Source organism: Mesoplodon bidens (genome assembly GCF_964165515.1).
Source record: "Mesoplodon bidens genome assembly, chromosome: 18".
In the NCBI taxonomy this organism is placed as follows: Eukaryota; Metazoa; Chordata; class Mammalia; order Artiodactyla; family Ziphiidae; genus Mesoplodon; species Mesoplodon bidens.
The window spans coordinates 31,935,621-31,961,699 of NC_138175.1; the positions used below are offsets into that span (position 1 = coordinate 31,935,621).

The window sequence follows — 26,079 nt, forward strand, 5'->3', positions numbered from 1 at the left end:
ATCTTCAAAATGGACTTCTTTAAGAGGTTAGGTATATCTCTGGGTCTTTCTGGATTTTTAAAGGTCCAGGGGAAGAAAACTTCAGGAAATAATAATATTGTGGATATAATTATAGCCAACTTCTGTCTCTTAAAAATTCTTCCTCTTTCCTTTTAAAGATTTATGACTATGGTTTCTTTCATAATTGGAATAATATAAATTATATATAAAAATAAAAAAACATTGTCATGTACAGAGGCTGACATCATGGGTAGTCAAAGAATATGTTTAATAAAAAATAATTAAACTTCCATTTGCTCTATAGAACATCATAGAAAGTAATTTAATAAATTACAAGTGACTTTTTAAGACGTTTGCTCAACTACAGAAAGCAAATTCAGACTACACAAAACACAACTGGTAAATATTGCAATGTCCAAAAGAAAAATTGGACTAAGACTTGAATCATGAAACCTGAAACAAGGGCTATAAATACAAGGCAATAACAGCTATAATTCTTTTAGTAACTACCAACACATACTTGGATATCCTTTCAACTGCAACTTTAGTATTATGTAATTCTACTGATTTCTTTTCTTATAACCCTTAACTTTACACAACCATGTTTGCATGTTTTTTTAAGCTGATAGCTGGACAACTTTTCCCCAATCAGTACTAGATAGAAGTGTCTTGAAACCCAAGAGAATGTTTAAAGTTAATACTAGCCTTAATGCTTTGAAAACTGCAACTGCCTTATTACATAGAAAGAGAATCACTAAGATGTTAACCAAATTCAATTGATCATAATTAGGAAAATACTTTATCTCATAAATTTGATATAAATTAGATTTTAGTGACAAGATCTAGGGCTTTTTCCCCCTTTATTTTAAATTGGAGACAGAAAGGAATGAAGATCATGTGGGTATAACTAGGGGGAGAGAAGGGAAATGTGGATGGTGCTGAAATACTTCACCGGCAAACTAAGTTAACTGTGTTTGAAAAACTTTGGCTATCTCATAGGTGTATTCTAGTTAAACAAAGGTGCAATACTGCAAAGGGAAGATACTAAATATGTAATATATCATTTTCATGATGAAGAATTACTACCCACTTCTCCTGGAAGGGCATTATAGTGACTATTGCTAAGACATTGCATAAAGGACTATCAATTCAAAGTACTATTTCGGGAAAATACAAAAATCAATACAATCCCAATGGAACTTATATAATTTTGTAAATACATATAACACTGTCTCTCTAATAAGGGGTTAGTTATTTTACATACAGAAACGTAATTTACTGGTAAAGGTCTTGGAAAATCCAATATAATTGCTTAATTCATGACAAAGCAATAGAGTTCTATCAAAACATACTAAAAGTTATTTTTTCTCTGGGAGAGAAGTGGGGTACTTTTCCCCTCACAAACTTTATCACTGACTTATTTAAGAACCAGAAAAACGCTAACACTTATCTCTCCTTAGGATGTAAATGATATTTTCTTTCCAATTCAGTTCTAATTGTTTTAAATGTATATGAAGGTGAACCTGGACCTCTACCTTGTCAGAATAATAGCAGCTTTAGCAGGAGAAATTGTATCACAAATCAAACATCAGACAAATTTTACATGGTAAAGGGTTCTAAGAAATTGATCAGAAGCCTTTGGCTTCATTTTTTGTGGTTCATAGGAGTAACGTATATTTTTTTGAGATTATTCAAAGTGCATTTTCAAAATGGGCAACTCAGTATATTTAATGTAAACTGATAACCCAACACTGATCCTGGGCAACATTTAGTCTGCTTATACGTAGAAACTCAAAATGAATTGAGACTATCTGCATATTACTTTACCCTATTATCTGTTAATTCCGGACTATTTCCATGACGTAAAACACAAATAGAAACTACACAAATAAAGCAAACAAACAATTTCTTTTACATGAAGTATGCTGTGTTGAAAGTTCTTTTCAGTGGCATTTCATGAGTTTGCCTTTTCTGAACCCTGGAAACAGACATTACTCATCTGAGACAATTATTTCTAATAGGAGGCCAAACTTTGAAGAGCTGAAACTAAATATGTCTAGAGGGTGCCAAAGTTACATGACACAGGATTATTTCATGACTTAATTTTACTGATTTTAAGAGTTAAGCTCAGCAAAAAGCAAGTCATATTTCTTGCCAGATTAACATGATATATAGGATGTGTTTAAAAAACCCCTGAAAACAAGTATAGAATTAGAAACGAATGTAAACTTCCTAAACTAACTCAGCTGAGGTAACAGGTAGCCAGTTAAATTGGCTGATTGGGAAACTTATTTCTTCTTTAAAACACACTTGTACCTGAATTGGAAATATCAGCAGTGCATCACAACACTAGAGCATTTTCATGTAATTAAAGCAATGGATGGTGATGTAGATTCTACAGCTTTCATGACATTCATTAGCTGCCCAAATTATTGCTGAGTTTTGATCTGTAAATTATAGGTGTCAAGGAGGCTGTAAAACTATATTCAAATTAAATCAGTAATATGCATAAAGTATTCTGTGTTCACTGCAAATATATTAAATATACAACTCTTATTGAGCATAATTTTCATAAAATTAACCCCCAACAAAATTATAATGCCTTTTGTTGTAATTTTACACCTTTATGTATTTGATAGTACATACGAGTTCAGAAACTTATGAATCTTAAGAAATATTACATGCAAAACGTCTCTGAAAGCAGTTTGCACTTCTAAACAACTAACTGAAATGTTCCGTCAGTAAGTTATTGATGCACTCAACACTGGGGTATTTACAATGAATAATTAAAGGAAAAGAATCCAAAATCAGTTCATAATTTAAGTGCAGTCTGGGAATCAGTCTTCATTACTAGAACCTGAATCCTCAGATGACGATGGTGTACCATCAGATCCAGATGAAGCATCGGCTTTCTCTGAACCCTCATCTGTGCTGTTTTCATTGAGAGGACTCGGTTCAGTTCCCCCGTTGCCTTCCTGATCTCTAACTCTGGAATCTTCTTCCTTTACTTCTACAGACTTAGACGAGCTTAAGTCACTGTTTTTATTTTTCTGTACATCAAAAGTATTGGACGGGGACAAAGTTGGAATATGAAGATTAAGGCCTGGAGTGAGAAGCATCCCTGGATAAAGTATATTAGATAGTAATAGTGGGTTAAGAGCTAACGGGTTGGCAGCTGCAGCTGCACTTAATGCAGCAGTAGAGGATGCTGAAGGAGAACTTGACACAGAGCTTTCACCACCATTCTCTGAATTTTGGCTCTCTGTCCTTTCTTTTTTTCCTTCTAGCTCCGTAGAGTCATTTCCCTTTTTTTCTTCTGTTCCAGATTCTGTAGGCTTTGTCAGGAGTCCTCCCATGCCCAACAGATTTGGCAATCCAGTCATTCCTGACAGCAGCATGGGGAACATGGCAGCCATGTTTTTAGCTTCTCCTCCAGAAGAAAGGCCAGCAGGCATTCCCATCAGCCCTGCAGTTACTTGCAGTGACTGCAAGTTTTGTAGGTTTTGTTGTAAGGCCTGAAGAGTTGTGAGGTCCACACCTGGAAGTAATCCATTGGCTAATAAAGGATTGCCTGAAATACTGGTGGCAGTTGCAGCTGCTGCTGCCGCAGTGGCCTTTGCAATTCCACTTTTAGGCCGTCTCCCTCGCCTGCTTACTTCCTCTCTCACAACGGGACCAGTGAGAATACGTTCATACATACTTTCTGGAAGAAATCCCTAAAAAAAGAAAATTCATCAATAATAACCATTTTCAAATAAAATCAACAGCTATTAGTTTGTGATACAAATAAGCTATTAAAAATAGGTAATCATTCATAAACTTGTTCTGTATTGATATAACATAACCAATTATGAGAGAGATAACCTAATTTCATCTTAGTATAAGTAGTGGCTTGAAATAGCTCTTCTTCTCATTTTATCTTAAGAGGGCAGAAAGAGGTCTCTGGCCCTCTTTTATAATGTGAGGCATAAGTTAGTAGAATAGTTCTGGAAAACAGAAGGTCCGAAGAAATTTTTTCATGAGGGTTATTACTGCCATGCCCTTACATTTTTCACATCACCAATTGCTCTAGAAGACTAAAGAAGTGCGCCTCTTTTAATCTGGAAGAACAATAAGGAAAGGACAGAAGAAGTAAGTAAAGATTAAAATGAGATGCTTCATATGACTCTTTCCTGACTATCACTTTGGGAGTAAAGGAGACAGAGCCAAGCCGAAAAACAGAATCAACAGGGGGGAAAAATCACTTGGCTCAGAACAGCAGTAGCACCTGCAGACCGGGAAGCACCAAGTCCAGGGCAATGGAGGGCAACCTATGCTACTTTCTTGAAATTCTCCCATGATTTTCTCAGGCTCAAAACTCCTAGAAGTAAAAAACAAACAAATGAACCAAAATTCCTAACAGTTTTAGGAGTTTAGAACCACTAGGCCAGCACTGTGCAATAGAAATAATGTAAGCCACATATGTAATTTAAAATTTTCTAGTAGCCACAATAAAAAAAAGGTAAAACAGAAATACGTGACACAAATTTTAGCAATATAGTCTATTTAACATAACAAAACATTGTCATTTCAATATGTAATCTATGAATATTATTGAGATATTTTATATTCATTTTTCCAAACTAAGGCTTCAAAATCCATTAACAGTGCTTCACACTTACCACACCTCCTACTTCAGACTAGCCAAATTTCAAGTGCTCAAGAGCCACATGTGCCTGGTGGCTACCATTTGTGACACTGTAGCTCTAGACAGTGGTTTAAAAGACTCTCATGGGACTATTTTTAAATTGTTTTGAATTGATCAACTTATTTGTTCTCTTTACAAAAGCATTAGGGTTCACTACAGAAAACACGACAACAAAAAAATACAAAGAAAAATATCATCCATAGTTTCACTGTTCAGAGATAACCACTGCTAACATTTCAGGATGTGTGCTTCCATCTTCCCCTTGTGCATATAAACAGATTTTACAATTCTCTTCACCTCTTTTCTAAAATTAAAAAAAAAAAAGAATCATACTGCACATAGGTTTACTGCCTGTCTTTTTCATTTAGACACCTGTAGACATAATAGCTATTATTTATCCAGCACTTACCACATGGTTAGGCTTTGATACTCCAAGAGCTTAACTACTACCCCATTTAACAATACTGTGAACTTTTTCTCCCTTGTCATTAGATGTTCTTTTAAGATATAATTTTTAAAATAGTTGCAGTTTTTCAATACACTGATGGACCATTGGTATATTCCCAATTTTTATTACTATATTATGATGAATAACCTTACATATATATATCTTTCTCCATCTTTGTTTTCTTAATATGCCTTTTAATCAATCAATCAATCAATCAATTAGGCCACACTGTGCAGCACGTGGATTAATTAGACCAGGCTGTGCAGCACGTGGGATCTTAATTTCCCAACCAGGGATCGAACCCATGCCCCATGCAGTGGAAGCGCAGAGTTCTAACCACTGGACCGCCAGAGAATCCTGCCCCTGCCGCCCAATATCTTTGACTATTCATTGTGGCATTACTCAAATAGTATCTTAGAGATTAAAATAAACACAAATCAGCATATATTGATTCTGCATTCTAACTCAAAAGCATCTGAGAAATTTGTAACATATTCTGCAAAACAAAAATTGTGAACTAAAAAATATCTTCACATATTCTTGGAATATTTTGTTAATTTTTTAAAAATAAATTTATTTATTTTTGGCTGTGTTGGGTCTTCGTTGCTGCGTGTGGGCTTCTCACTGTTGTGGCTTCCTTTGTTGCAGAACATCGGCTCTAGGCGCGTGGGCTTCAGTAGTTGTGGCGCACGGGCTTAGTTGCTCCGCGGCATGTGGGATCTTCCTGGGCCAGGGATCGAACCTGTGTCCCTTGCATTGGCAGGCAGATTCCTAACCACTGCACCACCAGGGAAGCCCTATTTTGTTAATTCTTAACTTAAAATTTAATCTAAGTTATCATTAAATGGCATCTAATTTTAAAAATGATTTCTGAATTAGCATTTATGAAATACTCACAGACTGCTTAACAACATCTCCCCATTCAGGAGCTACTCCATATTCTGTATTTTCTTTCAGGAACCGACATAAATCTTTCAGAGGGGGAGCAAAGGCACCTCCAACCTATAAATGAAAAACAGATTGTTAGACACTTAAAAGCACTATTAAATATGAAGACATTTCTTGCTTTTATTCTGTGCTGTACAGAGTTTATTTTTTTAAAACACATGTATTCATTGAACCACTTTTGACAATCTTTATTACATTAAAAAGGACTACCACAATCCACAAGAACTATTAATATACTACATAAACATGTGCTAATGTAAATTTTAAATGTTTTTTTCCCTTTTAAATTAATTAATTAATTAATTTTGGCTGCACTGGGTCTTCATTGCTGCGGGCAGGCTTTCTCTAGTTGCAGTGAGCGGGGGCTACTCTTCGTTGCGGTGCGCAGGCTTCTTACTGTGGTGGCTTCTCTTGTTGCGCAGCACGGGCTCTAGGTGTGTGGGCTTCAGTAGTTGTGGCACGCAGGCTCGGTCGTTGTGGCTCGTGGGCTCTAGAGCGCAGGCTCAATAGTTGTGGTACATGGGCTTAGTTGCTCCGTAGCATGTGGGATCTTCCTGGACCAGAGATCGAACCTGTGTCCCCTGCATTGGCAGGAGGGTTCTTAACCACTGTGCCACCAGGGAAGTCCCTTAAATGTTTTTGAGTTACTGTGCCACCAGGGAAGTCCCTTAAATGTTTTTGAGTTACTGGAACAGTAAAATAAATAACTACCATTTACTGTGAAATTACTATGTTGGGTAGGCAGTGTAGCCTAGTTAAAAGTATACGCTTTGGAGTCGGACGTACCACCTACATGAACTAGGGTAAATCAGTAAATCTCTTTGAACCTCAGTTTTCTGATCTGCAAAATGGAGATAACAACACCACCTCCCTCATAGGGTTTTATGAAGATGAGATAATTCAAGTGCCTCAGCAAAGGTTCTGGCACATAATAAATATAAGCTATTATTATTATTATCATATTACCAACTATTGTGCTAAGGACTTTAGAGTACATAATTTATTTTAGTACTCACTACATCCATTTGAGAATGTATTATTTCTATTTTTCAAATGAAGGAACTAAGCCTCAGAGAAGTTATACAAGTTGCCTAAAGCTAGCTAGTAAGTATTAGGATCAGCTTTCAAACCCAGGTCTCAAAAACCCATGCACTTATCTATTATGTAAACTGATACCCTAAAAAGTATAAAAATATACATATCCCTTTAAATGTTTAAATGATTTGAACCTACCAATTTAATGTTCCTTTGGAGTCTAAAGATACTTCTTGAATAATTCCTTTTTCCACACCTTTTTGAATGAATACATACTGTATCTTGTTAGGATATAGACAGGGTTTAATATGGCCAGTTATAATACCTATAGGTATTCTTATCTAGTATTTCCTATAGTCTTTACTTAAGCCTCTTAAGTTTCTGTTGCCATCTCCTTTTTATTATGACCTTCATTAAGCTCCAGTTTAAACTGGAGGCCCGCTGTATGGTTTATGGGGATTCAGCAAGTGGATCTTTTCCTTAGTAACTGATCAATCCTCAAGTCTGTACTCTAGAAACTCAGAACAATAAAGAAATCTACAAACTAAAGGAAATGAACAGGACTTTTATCAGGTTACAACAATGAAAAATAAAAATTAGGGTGTTTAATGTTAAACCTAACAAGTAAAAATTTAAAAAATGGTTCCATTTCCTTAAAACTGGCTAACAGAAATTTATTCATATCTAGAAATGCTAATTTCATTATAAGATGAAGTGCAAAGATTTGTAACACAATCTATGCAAGCATAAAATTAAGTAAAATGCAACTAAAATGTCTTCTTGTTCTTTCCCTAATATATCTATGACATCACTTTAAAGCACTAACAAAAGCTGAATAAGCTATCTCTACAAAACTGGGGAAAAATCAGTATTAATTTTAATGAGTTAGTGCATATGATAATATTAAGACAATTGTTATTTTAAAAGTAGTTTTCTTCCGATTTCAGTATTTCTTCTGAGAAAGTCAAATGATTTCATGTATTTTTATACTAGCAGTGACGTCATTTAACAGAGAGCAAGACAGAACTAGGCAATTAATGTGAGCTATGTAGGGTAATTTAATTTGTGAGTGAAGGAACTCAATGAGAAATTTGCTGTTCTTACTCTGAGGCCATTTCTTCTTTCTTACTTATTTTGTTGCTTGCTCATCAGAATAGAAAACAATAAAAATGTCAAAGCTATGAACTTACAAAAGGGTGCCACAAGTGTTCTATCATTTACTTTAGGAGGTAAAAGAGACATATACCAATCCAAACATAAAACAGACACAATTCGGGGAAACAAATGTTGAGCCACATTTGGTTCAGAAATAGACTTTGGAAAAACCTGACTGTTACCATTCATCAATCAATAAAGCAAGAAGGTAAACACAGGGATACTATTAGTGTATAAGGTACCTTTGTTTAAGACATTTTATTTCCATCTATCAGAAAATGATGTAATATGCCAATTTTGATAGAACAAGACACTTAACAGCCAAATGATGGAAAATCACGTGATAAATATATAAATCTAAAATGGTCATGATGAGAACAGTGTCTCCTTTCAACAGAGTTTCTCGAATTTTGCACTACAGACATTTTGGACTGGTGTTGTAGGGGTTGTCCCCTGTGCTGCAGGAGGTGTAGCAGCATTCTGGGCCTCTACCCACTAGAGGCCACTAGCATCCTCTTGCTCAGGGCCACTGCTTAGGCACAGATAATGTAAACTAACTTGCTTATTTCATTCAACAGCTTAGACAAAGATGTGGGATTTGAAATTAGACTGCATAAAATTGTAGTCCATGTCTTTTCCTGCAAATCTTCTAGATTTAACCCAACCAGGTTTGTTAGAAAATACTGCAAAAAAAAAAAAAAAAAAAAAAAAAAGAAAATACTGCATAACGAAATAAGTGTTCTAGAGATCTCTTAAGCAGCGAATCAACATGAAAAATTAACAACAAATATATAAATACCTTTCTGGCATTTCTTCTGTTAATCAGCTGAACACGTTCTTCTCCAGTGAGACTATTCACATCTAGTTTATTGGGGTTTCTGCAACGATGCCTTTTTTGCTTGGGTCTCCCCTCATGGAGCTGCATTCTCTAAAATATATGGACAAAGGAATGGCTTGAAAATCTAACTGTGCAACTAGTACAAATAAGCTGATCCAAGAAATTTAGTCATATAAAATTGAAGATATGTTATAGATGAGATATATGAATACAGTTGACCCTTGAACAGCATGGGTCTGAACTGTGCAGGCCCACTCATATGTGGATTTTCTTCAATAAATACATACTACAGGACTACAGCATCCATGGTTGACTGCACCCAGGGATGCAGAACTGAGGACACGGAGGCTAACTGTAAAGTCATACTCAAATTTTTGGCTGTGGGGGTGGCATGCATCAGTACCTCTGACCCCCATACTGCCCAAGGGTCAACTGTTTATATTACATATTGAAGATTTATATTATATCTTACATATATTCTATCACATATCTTCAATATATCATATTAAAGAATTTACCCCATAGCTATACATTAAAAATATTTAAGGTTTAAATATTTTTATATTTATTAATAAAAATGCTGAATAAGACAATGTTACATGAACCTTTTCCTCAAATTATATATTTAAACAATTATTCAAGACAATTATTAATAATGATCAGTATTATCTTTCTGTATGAAAGTAGGCTCCTGAAATGAGGAGGACATTGCTAGTTCTTTCCTTAAATGCCCTCAAAGATCACTGTATTTCTAGAGTGTTACCTGAAGAAGTTATCAATAATGCTGGAAGAGCTTCCTCTTTACATTTTCTCCTGATGAATTTCACTTGAAACATCAGATTTTCTCAGTGCTCTGATACCATTTATATGTGTACTAGTGGCTTTCATTTCTCTTCATCTCACTAATAAACTTTCTTATCTCTTTTCACATAATCCTCACAATACTCAAAGATATTATTCTTTTTTAAAAAAATGTATTCATTTATTTTGGCTGCTCTGGGTCTTCGTTGCGGCTTGCAGGCTCTAGAGTGCGCGGGCAGACTGTACAGCATGCGGGCTCAGTAGTTGTGGTGCGCAGGCTCTCTAGTTGCGGTATGTGGGATCTTAGTTCCCCGACCAGGGATCAAACACGGGCCCCCCTGCACTGGGAGCACAGAGTCTTCACCACTCGACCACCAGGGAAGTCCCCCAAAGATATTATTCTTTTTTTTTTTTTTTTTTTTTTTTTGCGGTTCACGGGCCTCTCACTGTTGTGGCCTCTCCCGTTGCGGAGCACAGGCTCCGGAAGCGCAGGGTCAGCGGCCATGGTTCACGGGCCCAGCCGCTCCGCGGCATGTGGGATCTTCCTGGACTGGGGCACGAACCCACGTCCCCTGCATCGGCATGTGGACTCTCAACCACTGCGCCACCAGGGAAGCCCCAAAGATATTATTCTTATTTTACAAATGGGAATCAAGGCTCAGAGAAGATACCTTCTCCTCAAGGTCATGCAGCTAGCAGGTGGCAATAAAAACTCTTTCCATCAAACCATGCTGCTCACCTCTGTTAACAACTGTTAACAAAGTAGGGCTTCATGTCTGTAGTCATTTCTAAACAATTAGAAATTCCAACAGACTAAAACTCAAACTCTTCAGCATGGCACACCAGTCACATCACAGCCTGGACTGAATTCACCTTTTCTATCCAATTACTATTACCCCACTCATTCCCTCACATACTCTGGAATATCAGACTAGTCACTGTTTTATGACTATATCCTTTTTAGACTCTCTTCATAATTGTTCTATAATGCCTAGAGTATCCTCCTCTTATCCTGCCTAGAATAAGTAGGCATTTGACCAGTATTAACCTGGTCAAATGTCTACTTATTCTTTTATCATCCACCAGTCATAGGTCAGCTCTATTTTCTATCTTTTCCCAGATACTTTGCCTGGGCAGAGTAATTATTCTTTTATCAGTTTCCATGGCAGTTTATACATACCACTGGTATAGTACATATACCACGTTATGATCATTTTGTTGTACAGATACCACAACAAAAGTGTGAGATCCAAGACACCATTAATGTGAAGTGCCCTTGGGAAATCATACCAGTCGTTATCTTGTATTCTGTACTCCAACAAATGCTACTTATAACAATGTTTTAAAATCTTAATAATAAAGTTATATAAAAAATTAGGACAAAAGGTTTATTTGCAGGGAAAGTGATGTACTGCTATAAGTTAAAAAAAAATAATAAAGATTCCTTTGCAGTGGTAAGAGAAAGGTATGACAATCTTCAGAGACTAGAGTATAACTGCCACGAGGGCAGGAACTTTATATTGTTCAGTTTTATCCTAAATCCCTTTAAATAGTAACTAGCACAAAATAGCTGCTCGATAAAAATTTACTGACTGAATAAATGAATGTTATTTTCTAACATGTTAATAAGTATAGGGTTATGGGCTTCCCTGGTGGCACAGTGGTTAAGAATCTGCCTGCCAATGCAAGGGACACAGGTTCAAGCCCTGGCCCGGGAAGATCCCACATGCCACGGAGCAACTAAGCCCGTGCACCACAACTACTGAGCCTGAGCTCTAGAGCCCGCAAGCCACAACTACTGAGCCCACGTGCCACAACTACTGAAGCCTACGTGCCTAGAGCCTGTGCTCCGCAAGAGAAGCCAGGACAATGAGAAGCCCGCGCACTGCAACAAAGAGTAGCCCCTGCTCACCCCAACTAAAGAAATCCCGCACAAAGCAACGAAGACCCAACGCAGCCAATAAATAAATAAATTAAATTAAAAAAAAATAAGTATAGGGTTAAACTAACAATTCTCATTATTTTTAGAATTGCAACACTCATTTTATGATTGCTCACCTTACTGACAACCCTTCCTCTCATAATTACAAGAGCTTTATTTGGCTTTTTTTTTTTTTTTTTTTTGGTGGTACGTGGGCCTCTCACTGTTGTGGCCTCTCCCATTGCGGAGCACAGGCTCCGGACGCCCGGGCCCAGCGGCCATGGCCCACGGGCCCAGCCGCTCCACGGCATGTGGGATCCTACCGGACCGGGGCACGAACCCGCGTTCTCTGCATCGACAGGCGGACTCTCAACCACTGCACCACTAGGGAAGCCCTGGCTTTTTTTTTTAAATCAAAAGAATTAAGAGAAAGTTTATTTGAGAATTTGTGGCATCTTTTGAAAAAATTAGGGATAGGAAAGGCATTCAAAAGCCAAGACTGAGGCTCCCTATTTTAGACTACCAGGTTATCTCTTGGGGACAATAATAGCAATGTAAAATATTAAACTAAATATATATTACAGATACAAGTATATAAAAATGTATATTACAGTCACATTCTAGGGACTGGAGCTTTTGTGGTTCTTTTGCATGAAAAAATAAGGTAATGAATTTTTTTCTGTTAATAACAATCACTTTACCTTTATATAGTACTTTTTAGTCTCCAAAAGACTTTCATTTTTAATTTTTTTTTTTTTTTTGCGGTATGCGGGCCTCTCACTGTTGTGGCCTCTCCCGTTGTGGAGCACAGGCTCTGGACACACGGGCTCAGCGGCCATGGCTCACGGGCCCAGCTGCTCCGCGGCATGTGGGATCTTCCTGGACCGGGGCACGAACCCGTGTCCCCTGCATCGGCAGGTGGACCCTCAACCGCTGCGCCACCAGGGAAGCCCCATTTTTAATTTTTAAAATCACTGACTCAGTAAATATTTACAAGGAGCTAGATACCATCCTCTGTATCAGGAATTACGTACTAAGTCCTGGGGATACAAGGTGAATAGGACAGCCCTTAAGTTCATGGGGTAGGGGACAACTTCAATAGGTTATCCAATTAATCTTCATAATGGAAGCAGATAGAACAAGCCCACTAACTTCATTATACAGAGAATATGCCATTACTCTTTTACCTTCTAAAATATATAGAAACATCAAGGGAGACTGATACAAAATTTGGTACATCAGCATCTGACAGTAAAGCATTACAAACTTAAATAATGGATTTCTATGAGTAAGAAAGCCATACGCCCATAAGATAGTGAGTAGAAAGCATTTCAGAGGATAAGAAAAATGCAAATGAATGTATCTGTTCTCATCTTTGACTAATATGAACCATGCATCTGAAGAGAACCAGAAGGTGTATTCTTATGAGATCGTTTTTGTTTTGTTTTGTTTTCGGTACGCGGGCCTCTCACTGCTGTGGCCTCTCCCGTTGTGGAGCACAGGCTCCAGACACGCAGGCTCAGCGGCCATGGCTCACGGTCCCAGCCACTCTGCAGCATGTGGGATCCTCCTGGACCAGGGAACAAACCCGCGTCCCCTGCATCGGCAGGCGGACTCCCAACCACTGCGCCACCAGGGAAGCCCTCTTATGAGATCTTAAGTGTAGTAGTTTGGACAGTGGATTTAAGACTTATTAGCTGTGTGGCCTTGCACTATTTACTGGGTTGGCCAAAAGGTTCGTTCGTTTTTTTCTGTAAGATGGCTCTAGTAGCACTTAGTTGTCTTTAACTTCATTCGAAACAATTTCGTTAGATTGTATTGTGACAGCTGTCATATCAGCATGCATTAAAAAAAAACTTATCAAAATTGGTGAATTTTTGCGTAGCCATTTTAATACTGAAGGTGGAAGGAAAAAAAGCAACATTTTCGGCATATTAAGCTTTATTATTTCAAGAAAGGTAAAAACACAACCAAAACACGAAAACAGATTTGTGCAGTATATGGAGAAAGGGCTGCGAGTGATCGAACGTGTCAAAAGTGGTTTGCAAAGTTTCGTGCTAGAGATTTCTCGCTGGATGGCGCTCCACGGTCGGGTAGACCAGTTGAAATTGATAGTGATCAAATTGAGACATTAACTGAGAACAATCAACATTATACCACGCGGGAGATAGCCGACATACTCAAAATATCCAAATCAAGCGTTGAAAATCATTTGCACCAGCTTGGTTATGTGAATCGCTTTGATGTTTGGGTTCCATGTAAGTTAAGCGGAAAAAAACCCTTCTTGATCGTATTTCCGCATGTGATTCTCTACTTAAACATAATGAAAACGTTCCGTTTTTAAAACAAATTGTGCCAGGAGATGAAAAATGGATACTGTACAGCAATGTGGAACAGAAGAGATCGTGGGGCAAGCGAAATGAACCACCACCAACCACACCAAAGGCTGGTCTTCATCCAAAGGAGGTGATGCTGTGTATATGATGGGATTGGAAGGGAGTCCTCTATTATGAGCTCCTTCCGGAAAACCAAACGATTAATTCCAACAAGTACTGCTCCCAGTTAGACCAACTGAAAGCAGCACTCAATGAAAAGTGTTCGGAATTAGTCAACAGAAAACACATAATCTTCCATCAGGATAACGCAAGACCGCATGTTTCTTTGATGACCAGGCAAAAACTGTTGCAGCTTGGCAGGGAAGTTGTGATTCATCCACCATATTCACCAGACATTGCATCTTCAGATTTCCATTTATTTCGGTCTTTACAAAATTCTCTTAATGGAAAAAATTTCAATTCCTTGGAAGACTATAAAAGGCACCTGGAAGAGTTCTTTGCTCAACAAGATAAAAAGTTTTGGGAAGATGGAATTATGAAGTTGCCTGAAAAATGGCAGAAGGTAGTGGAACAAAATGGTGAATATGTTGTTAAATAAAGTTCTTGGTGAAAATGAAAAATGTGTCTTTTTTTTTTTTACTTAAAAACCAAAGGCACTTTTTGGCCAACCCAATATTTAAAATTTCAGTATTTCCATTTCTTTATAAAGTTATAATGATGCCATTCTGATAAAGTTAGGGGGTGTTAAATTAGGTAATCCATGCTAAGTATAAAGCCAGGCACACAGCTAAGTCTCAATAAATGTTTACTATGATCATTTTTATTATTTTAAAACAAACTATTTGTGGGAAAAGATTGCAAGTTTTGTAACTTTACAACCTTCATTGAGTCTATGATAGTACTCTGTATATGAGAGGTGATTTTTATTACTTAAACACTTATTGAATACAGAATGGAAAAATGGAAAATGATATTGTATTGTATCATGGGAAAGATAGTCATTATTTTTTTCTGCTAATTTTCCTAAACCTTGGGCAGAACACAAAAGTGGGTCAGAATTTATGCTTCATCATTATAGGTGTGACCAATCATAGAAGTAAAATATACCAAGTTTTATAAGGCATCACCTACAGGAATAAAAGCTCCTAAATCTTCCACATAACCTGGGTGCTCCTTAAGCCATTTTTCCAAATCCTTTCTCTTCGGTGCATCATCGCCTGCAAGTCTTGTCCCATCTTTAAGATTAATAACTGGAACGGGACTTTCTGTATCAGGAATTCCTTGAGGTTGAGTATAGGATAGTGCTGGATTTATCCCTGTAGAAATCTGTGAGGTGGTTAAGCCTAAAGTAACCTGTAGAAAAACATCAAATGACAATTTTATTTCCATGCTTTAGCATTCTGATTTTGGTCCAATGAAGCAATTCTTTTTGAAGAGGAAAAAAAAAGTTGTTTAAAGTTCTGCTAAATCTTTCAAATTTAAAATTTTTATGAATCTTGGCCAGTGCTGGATTCTACTGAGATACAATCTAAAGCTATATAGTATACTCCTAATTTTCTAGTTATCTTTATTATTCTACAAAACATTCACAAATAGCAATATGTATATTTACTAGAATTGAATTTTGGACTCAAGGATCAGTAGTTTTTTTGTTTGTTTGTTTGTTTGTTTTTTGCAGTACGCGGGCCTCTCACTGTTGTGGCCTCTCCCATTGCGGAGCACAGGCTCCGGACACGCAGGCTCAGCGGTCATGGCTCACGGGCCTAGCCGCTCCACAGCATGTGGGATCCTCCCGGACCAGGGCACGAACCCGTGTCCCCTGCATCGGCAGGTGGACTCTCAACCACTGCGCCACCAAGGAAGCCCAAGGATCAGTAGTTTTTAAGCATTACTTTACTTACATGATTAGGTGGTTTATTTCTGTTGAAAAAGAGGATGTCAACACCTTCTACATTCTTCCTCCTTCCCCGCCTTTTTTTGACTACAGGCTGGTTGTCTAATAAAACTCCATTGGCACCAAGGGTTGATTGAATGGGAGTACCTAACAAATTAAAAATGCAAAAGAGTGATAAAAATCTAGTTCTTAAATTACAAGTAATTACTTTTCTAAATACGTAGACATTTTGCGGGGGTTGGGGAGGGATGGAGTGGGAGTTTGAGATTAGCAGATACAAACTATTATATAGAGAATGGATAAACAACAAGGTCCTACTGTATAGCACAGGGAACTATATTCAATATCCTGTGATAAACCATAATGGAAAAGAATATGAAAAAGAATGTATATATATGTATAACTGAATCACTTTGTTGTACAGCAGAAATTAATATAACATTGTAAATTAACTATACTCCAATAAAATAGAATAAAATAATGCTTGTAATGATACTCATGATCAAAGAAAAAGTTTATTTAAAAAAATACACAGAAATTTAGTTCTTATTTTACAAGCAGTCAGACTAAATCAAGCAATTCTTGGACTAAAATTACCACCTCATTTCTCATTTAAAAACCAGGAGAATTGTAATCTAGGTCTCTTTCAACTTTTGACTTGTCTCCTCAAATTTTTCCCCTGGATAGTCACACATCTTTTCTTTTGTCCCCTTTTCGAGGAAGAACCATGCCTTTCTCATGTACAAGACAAACCTTTCCACCTTTTTGAACCCATTAATTCCTACTTTTTCTAAAAGTTTGTTTTATCATTTATCTTTGTTTTTTTGTGCCAAAATATCTTACTCTACATTAGATTCTTATCAACTTAAAAACATGGCCCAACTCAAACAAAAAATAAACTTCTTTCCACTTTTTCATAACTTTCAAAACTGTTGAAAAGTTGGTTGCTATTATGCTCACCTTTCTCACGACAAACTCACTCCTCAAAACAGTCCACTCCTGCCCCAGCCTATTTAAGGTATTTTCTTTAAGATCACCACTGTTTCTTGCCAAATTAAACTGACCCTTCTCACTCTTCATTTCAGTAGGCACTCACTAAAAAATGTTTGTAAGAGGTATGAATGAAACAGTTCCATGCATTCATTTTTTTCCTAATAAATAAATACACATTTATCAAACAGCTATGTACAAAGCACTATGATGATTCAAAGGTAAGACACAGTTCCTGTCCTTAAAGAGTAGGTAATCTAGAACACTCTTATAAAAGAAAATATTAAGAATGAGATGTTTGCTTAAAATGGTTCACAGTTTGTAGCAAGAAATGCATTTCCAATCATTCAAGGAGAATTTTTGACCAAGTCCTGTGTAACCCTGAAAGACATTTCCCGACATTTCCCTTTGGTTGGCTGTGTAACCTTATGGAAGTCACTCTCCTCACATCTCAGTTACAAAAAATACCTTAATTCATAATTAGTAAGGAGTAACTAATTACAGTGAATAAAAATTATTTTTGCATATGAAAGCACTGAGGAATGTGACATAACATTATTTAAAAAGAACAGCTTTCATTATTTCATTAAAATCAGATTAACAAAATATGAATATTTGAAAATACTTTCACTATAGTACATTTTAACTGTAATAATAGAATAACTTTCCTAAAATACTACTTTTAAAAGTACTATTCTGCTTTATAAGAACTTCTCATGGCTTCCTATTCTAGTATGAATGAAATGCCTTACATCAAGCCTCATTCCTGCCTGACCACCAACCCAATCCCCTCCCCAGCTCACTTTTTGATGTTACCCATTATCTAGATTTACCTTTGCTAAGCAGTTTTTGACCTTATACAACTCCAGTAAGAATTTAAACAGTAGCTAGGTCAGTCTTATCCTAAAACAATACAATTTTCCCAACATCAAGTCTCTGGTTCACGCTATTCCCTGACTCTCTCTCAATGTCATTTTCCAGAAAGACCATTATCTAATCTTCCTCTTATAAATTCTGTTCAATTCTGCCTCTTCCACAGGGCTCTGCCTATATCTCTAGACAGCAGTGACTTCTCTCTTTTCCAATATTTATTAACTATAATGCTGTATAGCAAGATATATTATCTTGTTTTTAACGTATTGTCTAATATTTTAACATGTAGGTCTAGTCTACCAAGCAACTGAAAGGTAGAGACCGTCTTAAGTTTCTTTTACTTTCCCTTCACTGCTATCCCAGTGTTATATAAAAAGAAAAGTACTTAATACAATTATCTATGGAAAAACATTAGTATACACTCCAAAGTATGTATTTATAAACAAATCCTATTTGATCATTTATAAACATATCCAATTTGGCAAATTATATACTCCCTTGACTTCTTTCGTTTTTTAAAACAACAAACCCAGCTACCCTGACTTCTTTTTGAGAGTGATTTTAATAAACATTACTGATTTATTTTAACCTAGAATCCAAAATGGAAAATTTAACCTAGTCTACTCTATAAAGCCTGTGTTGTCTTTATCTTAAATGTAATTACAACAATATTAAAAATACCTTCTTTCTATTGAATGCCTACTAGGTGCCATACTCTGAACTAGGTTTTACAAATGTTTTCTTAAATTACCAAAAACAAAACAAAACACAGAGGTATTAAGCCCATTTTATAAATGTGATCAGAAACATTATGTCTCAGGCCCAATGTCACAACAGTGGTAAATGACAGAATTCAAATCCAGGCTGTTTGGCTCTACCATCTTTTTTTTTTTTTTTTTTTTTCCTTTTGCGGTATGCGGGCCTCTCACTGTTGTGGCCTCTCCCGTTGCGGAGCACAGGCTCCGGATGCGCAGGCCCAGCGGCCATGGCTCACGGGCCCAGCCGCTCCGCGGCATATGGGATCCTCCCAGACCGGGGCACGAACCCGTATCCCCTGCATCGGCAGGCGGACTCTCAACCACTGCGCCACCAGGGAGGCCCTCTACCATCTTTTGTGTACTATTCCAGGTGGTTTCTGGAATAGGCCCTTTACTTTTGTCCTCTTATAATTTATGCTATTTTACTGTCCTTCATTAATTAATTTACATTATATGACGTATCTTCACTCAAAGCTTTTAGATAAAATTCAGGGTGCCCATACAAACATAAAAAGGGCTTAATACGAAGAACTATAATAGCAGTTGTTGAGCATCTAATTCTAAAACCTAATTTTAACATCTGTTTAGCATCTAATTATGTGCCAATTTCCATACTAGTCACTTTACATATATTATTTAACCCACCTAACAATGCTACCTCTCCGTTGACCCCAACTCCTCACTTCACGAACAAGAAAAGGTTAAAAAATGTTAGCAGGTTTCCTAAGAGTCATGTAGGAAGACAGAGCTAGATTTCACATTTACAGGGACTTCTCTGGTGGTCCAGTGGTTAAGACTCCGATCTCCCAATGCAGGGGGCAAGGGATCAATCCCCGGCTGGGGAACTAAGATCCTGCATACCACATGGCATGGCCAAAAACCAAAATAGATTTCACATTTGCAATGATCAAGATGGATGAGATACAATTCTTAGATAATTCTAACTAGTTTTAATGTTTGAGGCTTTTTAATATTTGGTATAGGTGCAAATTAGTGTTATAATTACTACTGATACTATTAAAACAGTATTATTTACCAAAGAATTACTTATAGGCAAAGACTGTACAATCTTCAGCTGCAATAGCAGTAAAATGTTCAGACGTATCAATCCCACTTTATAGAGTTATGGACTTATCAAGGTACAAGCAGTGGTATTATTAAACCCACTTAGGTTGGGCAAAAAAGCCCAGATCTTATCTTTCCCCATCTCTTCCCATTTTCTCACGAAAAAAAAAAAAGAGCTCCTTGCCATTGTAAATCACAATTTTGGGGATTTATACTTCATTAAGAGAACTGTGGCTCATTCATACATGTCTGAAAGTCCAGTAACTGGAGACTTACACTGAATGGTTAATGAAACCATAAGAGACAAAAGTAAGTCTGATGACTCTAATTTATAATTTAATTATAATTTATAATTAGAAAGTGGTAAGAGCAGCAACTGGAAACAGCGATCAATTTAACACCTATAATAAAGGAAACAAACTTCAGGAATTCCACACATTGTACATAGGCAAAGGAGTTTTGAAATGTTTACAAGTTATTGTATGGCGAACGAATTTAGTAGAATACTGAAATAGAGTCCTTAGCCTTATGTATATGGAGGTATAAAGGAAATTCCAGTCACTTGCCTGCTTTTAATTGAAAAGTTACATTTTTTACGATTAGTATGCTGTGGTCCATACATTTTAAGACTCAGCTGCTCTTAACTAAAATTATCAATTCTTGACAGCATACTTTAAGACGGACACAGAAAAAATTAAAGTACAACTAGATCAAGATAAACAAAATTAAAAAACTGCTTATGGATGGATTCCTCAGTGCCTAGAGAGCACAGAACACAGGGCACCAATTCAGTATTCAATAAATACTTGTTGATTCAAATCGTCAAAAGGTTAGTACAAAATATCGTCCCAAGGGGAGATATGATCACTGTTTTCCAAATGTTAAGATTATCATGCAGACATAGGACTAGGTTAATTCTGTGAGGCCTTTGAAGACAAAACTTCAGTCACTGAGAAGAACCAATTGCAGGCAAAGTTTGCTTCCATCCAAATAAGAAGAAATTTTGTGATAATTAGGGCTTTCTAATAATAAGAGGGCTGTTTAAAGTAGTAACAATCTGGTTCTTGTAAGTGTTCTATGAGTAAGTAAAAAAGGATTTGCAAATGATGGACTATTTCATGCTGAGGCAATGATTACTAGCATATTCACCTGATACTGGCATGGATTTTGGAAAACTGGCGAGGCTGGTCTCTGACGCACCTTGAAGGTCCCGAAGTCGAGTGAGGTACTGCTGCTGCCCTAGAGCACCATCTTCACTGTCCAACGGCCTTCTCTGAGCAAGCCCTTGCTTCTGAAATGTCAACTTCAAACCACCTTCCTGTTAAACAAACACCATTAATATGAAAGAAATGATTAAAAAAAAGAAACTTGTAGTATATTGAGAGAAATCTTTTACTTAGAAAAAGTGAGGTTAAAAACCCTGAGAAGTTAATCATGTTCTCCTATTCATACATCAATTGGAGAAAAACATTTAATCAATTTTTATAATGAATATTAAAATTTCTACCTTAAATGAAAAACATCCAGGTATTACATATACTTTTCTGAGTAAAACAAAGCTTTTCATGTGACTAGCACATTGTAACCTTTTCAGCTTCTGACCTATGTCTCTGTGTACACTATTCACATGACATATTAGAAGATATTACCCATGTTTTAGACACTGAGTAATCAATTTAGCTTCAAAAATCATACTGAACAATGAAATGTTACTGATAACAGGGCATGCTAAATGTTTAAAACAGGAAGTGCACTGACATACCATGTGAATACTATATAAAAGAACCAAACAATAAGAAACTGTCAGACTGTTTAAGAAAGCATCTTGATCTGCAGAAGGACCATTTTCAGAAGTATAGGTAGAAAAACATATTTAATGATGATTCCTCTAGTAGAATATTCAAGTTTAATAACCTGGATATCTAAAAGACAACAATCCAAATGCCAGAAAACAAGTATGTGAAGGAAGTAAGAGTAAGAGCAGGCAGCCATTTGCAGGAAAAGCATGCTGCACACCGCAATCGCAATCAGGTCCTAGGGCAATAAAAATAAACATACGTCTTTGATTTTCACTGTAAACTCCTTTTCTCGTACATGCTTCTTCACCTTTGACATCTGTGTTGACTGATCGTGTTCTTCTTTAACGCCAGCACCTGCAGGAGTGGGCACGCTGGGCTCGTTATATTCTGTAGCTGCGCCAGAGCTGTCCAGCAGCTTTGTGGTATAGAAAGAAGCCACTGCATTGGCATCATAACTTCTTCTAGCTGAAGGCCACTTCCCTTTCAGGACTGTTTGACAAATACTGTCCAACCGGTTGATCATCACACGGTCCTGGAAAAGCATGAACATCAAAGGATAATTTTAATAACTGAGTCAGAACTTTGGGGATCACAGCCTTGATGGATTTTACCATGGTACAACATATGTGTATTTGGTATGCATACATATTCTCACATACATTTACAATTATATACAAATTCCCACTGGTGACATTAAAAAATATTATACCATAAAGATATTTTTTCTGTTCTTTTGTTTTTATAAGAGTAACACAGGTTCCTTGTAAAAAGATCAAACAACTCAGAAGTATACAGAAGAGTAAAGAGTTCTCTCCTCTCCCATTTATTTCCCAACCTCACTCCTAAAGGTAAGTACTCTTCTACTAGCCTAGTCACATACTGGAAGAAGAACTGTCTTAATCCAATCTGAACCCCCACCACTATATGTACATGTACTTAAATGAACCTTTTTTCTAGGTCACATATGGCTTGGTAAATTTCTTCAAGAAGACCCACTTAAAAGCACTTAATTCATAAAGAAGCACCTGAATACTAACTTGTATGTGAACATAGCATTCATTATCTTTTCTTCTAAATATTCTAAGGTTATATTGAGAAACACATACATTTAAGTAGACCTAATTTACTTGATAGTAATATTTGATACTTTTAATGCTAACACCAAAATGTCATCCCACATATAACTGACCTTTTTTTACTACATAATATCTATCATTAAAGAAATATAGAAAAATACTCAAAAAAACCTATTCCAGCAAGAAATTACTCATTTACCTTTGGCCAGTACGAAGCTGCCAGCATGTATCCACCTTGTAGGATGTAAGCAGACTCTGGGGTCCCGTTGTTCATCTGGAAACTATCCTGGGTCTCATCCTGGGTAGTGCTCAGTGATGCAACGCTTTCTTCATCATAGGCTTTCACGTGAGGGGTACCTTCTGCTAAGAATAATTATAACCAATTATAACTGTTTTAAAAAGACTGCATAACTCAATTTTACATATACTTTTCAAATCCTATGTAATTATTCTGATATAGTTGAAAATGAAAAGTTAGAAGTAAAAAAAATTCACCTAGAATACAATAAAGTACTCATTATTTTAAAAATTGAAACAAAAGCATAAGTGGCATAAAGGAGTTTGAGGAAAAAAGCGTTAACAAACATCCCTTTCTGCATGAAAATTTGACCCATGGTTAACACTCTAGGTCTGTTTCCCTGGAAATACATAAACTCTTGATTGGTAAACTGTATCTGCACTGGGAGGATACAAATATTGCTGGGGAGGCTATCATTCTCTGAAGAGGGGACTCATAATTGGGCATGTCCCTTGTGGTAACCCTGAAAGTCATGCTTATGGAGTTGTTACAGGAGATTCTCACTCTTGTGGGTATCACAGTGGCTCCTGTGTCCACTTGATGTTGACTCATTTCCTAAGCTGTTGGACTGCTATAAGGACACCCGCAGAAGAGGACCACCTAACACTACCGACAGGCTGAAGTTCCTATGCTAGATCTTTCTAAGTAGGGCCAAGTAGGGCCTATGATACTCTTGTAAGTTGGATTGGTGGCTGTTATAAAATATTACCTTTATTTGTTCACTGATCAACTTGTTCCAGGCAAGATGTAATACTAAATTTAAGGCAATCACAAAGTAATAAAATTACTGTGCCAAGTCACTAATCCGGCTTAACTAACCCATTTTGCAATGTGAATATTGAATACGGAGTAAGAACCAGGAATTTAGCTGCGTTTTCAGTAGTCCTTCTCTAGGAAAATCTGTACACATAAAATTTAAATATGCTTAAGTGATCCAAATCAATTCTTTTCATCTTCATGTGAAATGCTGTCTTAAAAGAGCAAAAGCACTTTATGCATATACCTCGCTTTTGGACTTCCTCTTCTTCACTGTCACTTTCTTCTGATGAAGATGAGGAGGATGATGAGGAAGAGGAGGACGAGGATGAGGATGAAGATGATGCTGAAGAACAAGAGGAGGAAGAAGAAGAGCTAGAGCCTGATCGAGAGTGGGAACAAGAAGAGGAAGACGAGGAAGAAGATGATCTGGAAGAACAGGACGATCTCTCAGAATCAGAGTCAGAATCAGAACTAGACTCTGATCCTCTTTTGTGGACTCGCTGCTTCTTAGAAGCTGGGTTTGGAGTTAGAGGCTCTGTTCTGGCTGCAACCATGCGTCTGTCTGTTTCACCTTTTCCACCAGATTTCTGGTCTCCAGTAGCCTGTGGTAAAACACCATTCTTTGGACTTACAGGCTCAGACTTTATTAGTGTCCTGGTTTCCTCAGAAGTCATAGATTCTTCTTCAGAAAACTGAGGCTCCTCTTTAAGGTTTTCACTTTTAACTTTCACATCCTCTAGAATAATACCTTTAGGATCTAGGAGCCTAGGTAGAGAGGTAAGAGGAGAAGCAGAAAGTGCTACTTGATATTGCTGTAAAAGTGGGGTAGAAGTCCTTGAATGAGCCATCTTACTTTGACTGTAGTTCCTTTGAGCTGCCATAAATGAGAGTTCAGGATCACGAAGAATGTGATAGTCTGTTCGGCTCACCCCGTGTTTAGCAGCTCCAATGAGCAAGTCCCTATCATGAGGGCCACACTCCCACCAGACTGGTAAGTCTGGATTTGGATGGCAAAGCTTCAAGCGCTCAAACAACTGTGGATGTCGGAGGGCCTGTTCCCTTACTTTCCTTAGAAGTTCAATGCGATATAAAGTCCTAGAAGCACGTTCTTCTGTGATTGGCTGGATAAAAATATTTGGATCCACCAATTCTACATTGAAACAAAAACAAACATATTACACTCAAAGATACTTCATTATAGATTTAAAACAAATAAAGCAACTTCTAAAATGCACCTCTACTCAGTACCATTGTATACTTTCCAGAATTTCTTTTTAACATTTTTAAATGAGGAGAAATATAAATTTTAGAAAGAAGTACTAAAAATCATGTAACATATAACATTGGATCTATAGAAAGTTAAGTAAAACATTAAAGTTATTTTGGAGGTGTGTTAATATAACTAGGAAGTTACTTTTAAGAAATTCCCTATGAGCTAATGTCATACTATTATGTGTTTTAATCAAAGAGAAAAGCACTCAAATTCATTTATAAATACAAATTAAAACTGTTAAATTAACACCCCATAAGCAAACTTAAGTCCACATATCCTTAACTGCACCGAGGTAACTCAGGGCATTACAGTGAACTCACAGGGACAACAAAGGTTTTCTTAAAATTTGATGGAAAAATGGGAATAATTGTCAAACAGTGTATGAACTACTAGCCTGAGATAGTTCAGTTTCAACATCAGACCATACTCTGTTCCTTTTGAGGAGGTCTTATCTTTGTGAGCAGAGATACTGGCAGTTGAGAAGTCCTCAGAAAAAGATAGAGGCTTGTTGAAATAATGTAGAGACCACCTGAAGGAGTTACTAATGGCCAAATGTGGAACAATTTGAACATCAAAATGAATTCTGATAGTATTGGATTATAACCTACAGAATAAAAAATAAATACCCAAATGAAAAAATACTAATATGAATAAATAACTAAGCAGACTAGGGAGAAGGAACAGTTTTTCCTTGCAGGAGAACTGCATAGTAAAAACTGTTGCAGACAAGATCTACTGATGGTTACTAAAATCAATGGGTGAAAGGTTGAGTAGAACAGGATTTGTGTTGTCTCAAAGTATCTTCTTAAGATATCTGTTAACTACAGGGGAGAAGATAACAATTTTACACTGGAAAAATGCAGCACAAACTAGCTAATCCAAAGAATCAAGGGCAACGTCATCAGTAATAAGACATAATGACATCATGAACCCCTTGACATTACATTCCAAGAAGGACACAAAATCATTTCTGAGGTATTCTTGCAAAAAAAAGGCATAACCTCAATCCAATTGTGTGAAGACAATTGGAACACAAGACAAATCCAAATTGAGGGGTTTATGGCAAAACTGATCAAAGGTATCAAGGTCATTAAAGAAAACAACAACAACAACAACCCCAAAACT

General features: G+C 36.8%; 1 protein-coding gene across 16 annotated transcripts in view; it reads right to left on the reverse strand.

Annotated features, from left to right (window-relative positions):
* Window positions 1–239: 239 nt before the first annotated feature.
* Window positions 240–26,079, reverse strand: part of CHD9 (chromodomain helicase DNA binding protein 9) — a 246,307-nt gene continuing 220,467 nt past the window's right edge. For 12 of the 16 annotated variants that reach the window (XM_081216472.1, XM_081216475.1, XM_081216476.1 and 9 more), the window contains 9 exons: window positions 23,926–24,831; window positions 22,824–22,987; window positions 21,808–22,080; window positions 20,899–21,067; window positions 16,071–16,210; window positions 15,301–15,522; window positions 9,073–9,201; window positions 6,033–6,137; window positions 240–3,716 (listed from right to left, as the gene is read on the reverse strand). In XM_081216472.1, the coding sequence (XP_081072598.1) occupies window positions 2,838–3,716; window positions 6,033–6,137; window positions 9,073–9,201; window positions 15,301–15,522; window positions 16,071–16,210; window positions 20,899–21,067; window positions 21,808–22,080; window positions 22,824–22,987; window positions 23,926–24,831 (2,987 nt within the window). In that variant the 3' untranslated portion in view covers window positions 240–2,837. The remainder of the gene's footprint in view (window positions 3,717–6,032; window positions 6,138–9,072; window positions 9,202–15,300; window positions 15,523–16,070; window positions 16,211–20,898; window positions 21,068–21,807; window positions 22,081–22,823; window positions 22,988–23,925; window positions 24,832–26,079) is intronic. The other 4 variants (XM_081216467.1, XM_081216465.1, XM_081216466.1 and 1 more) reach the window with 4 other exon arrangements.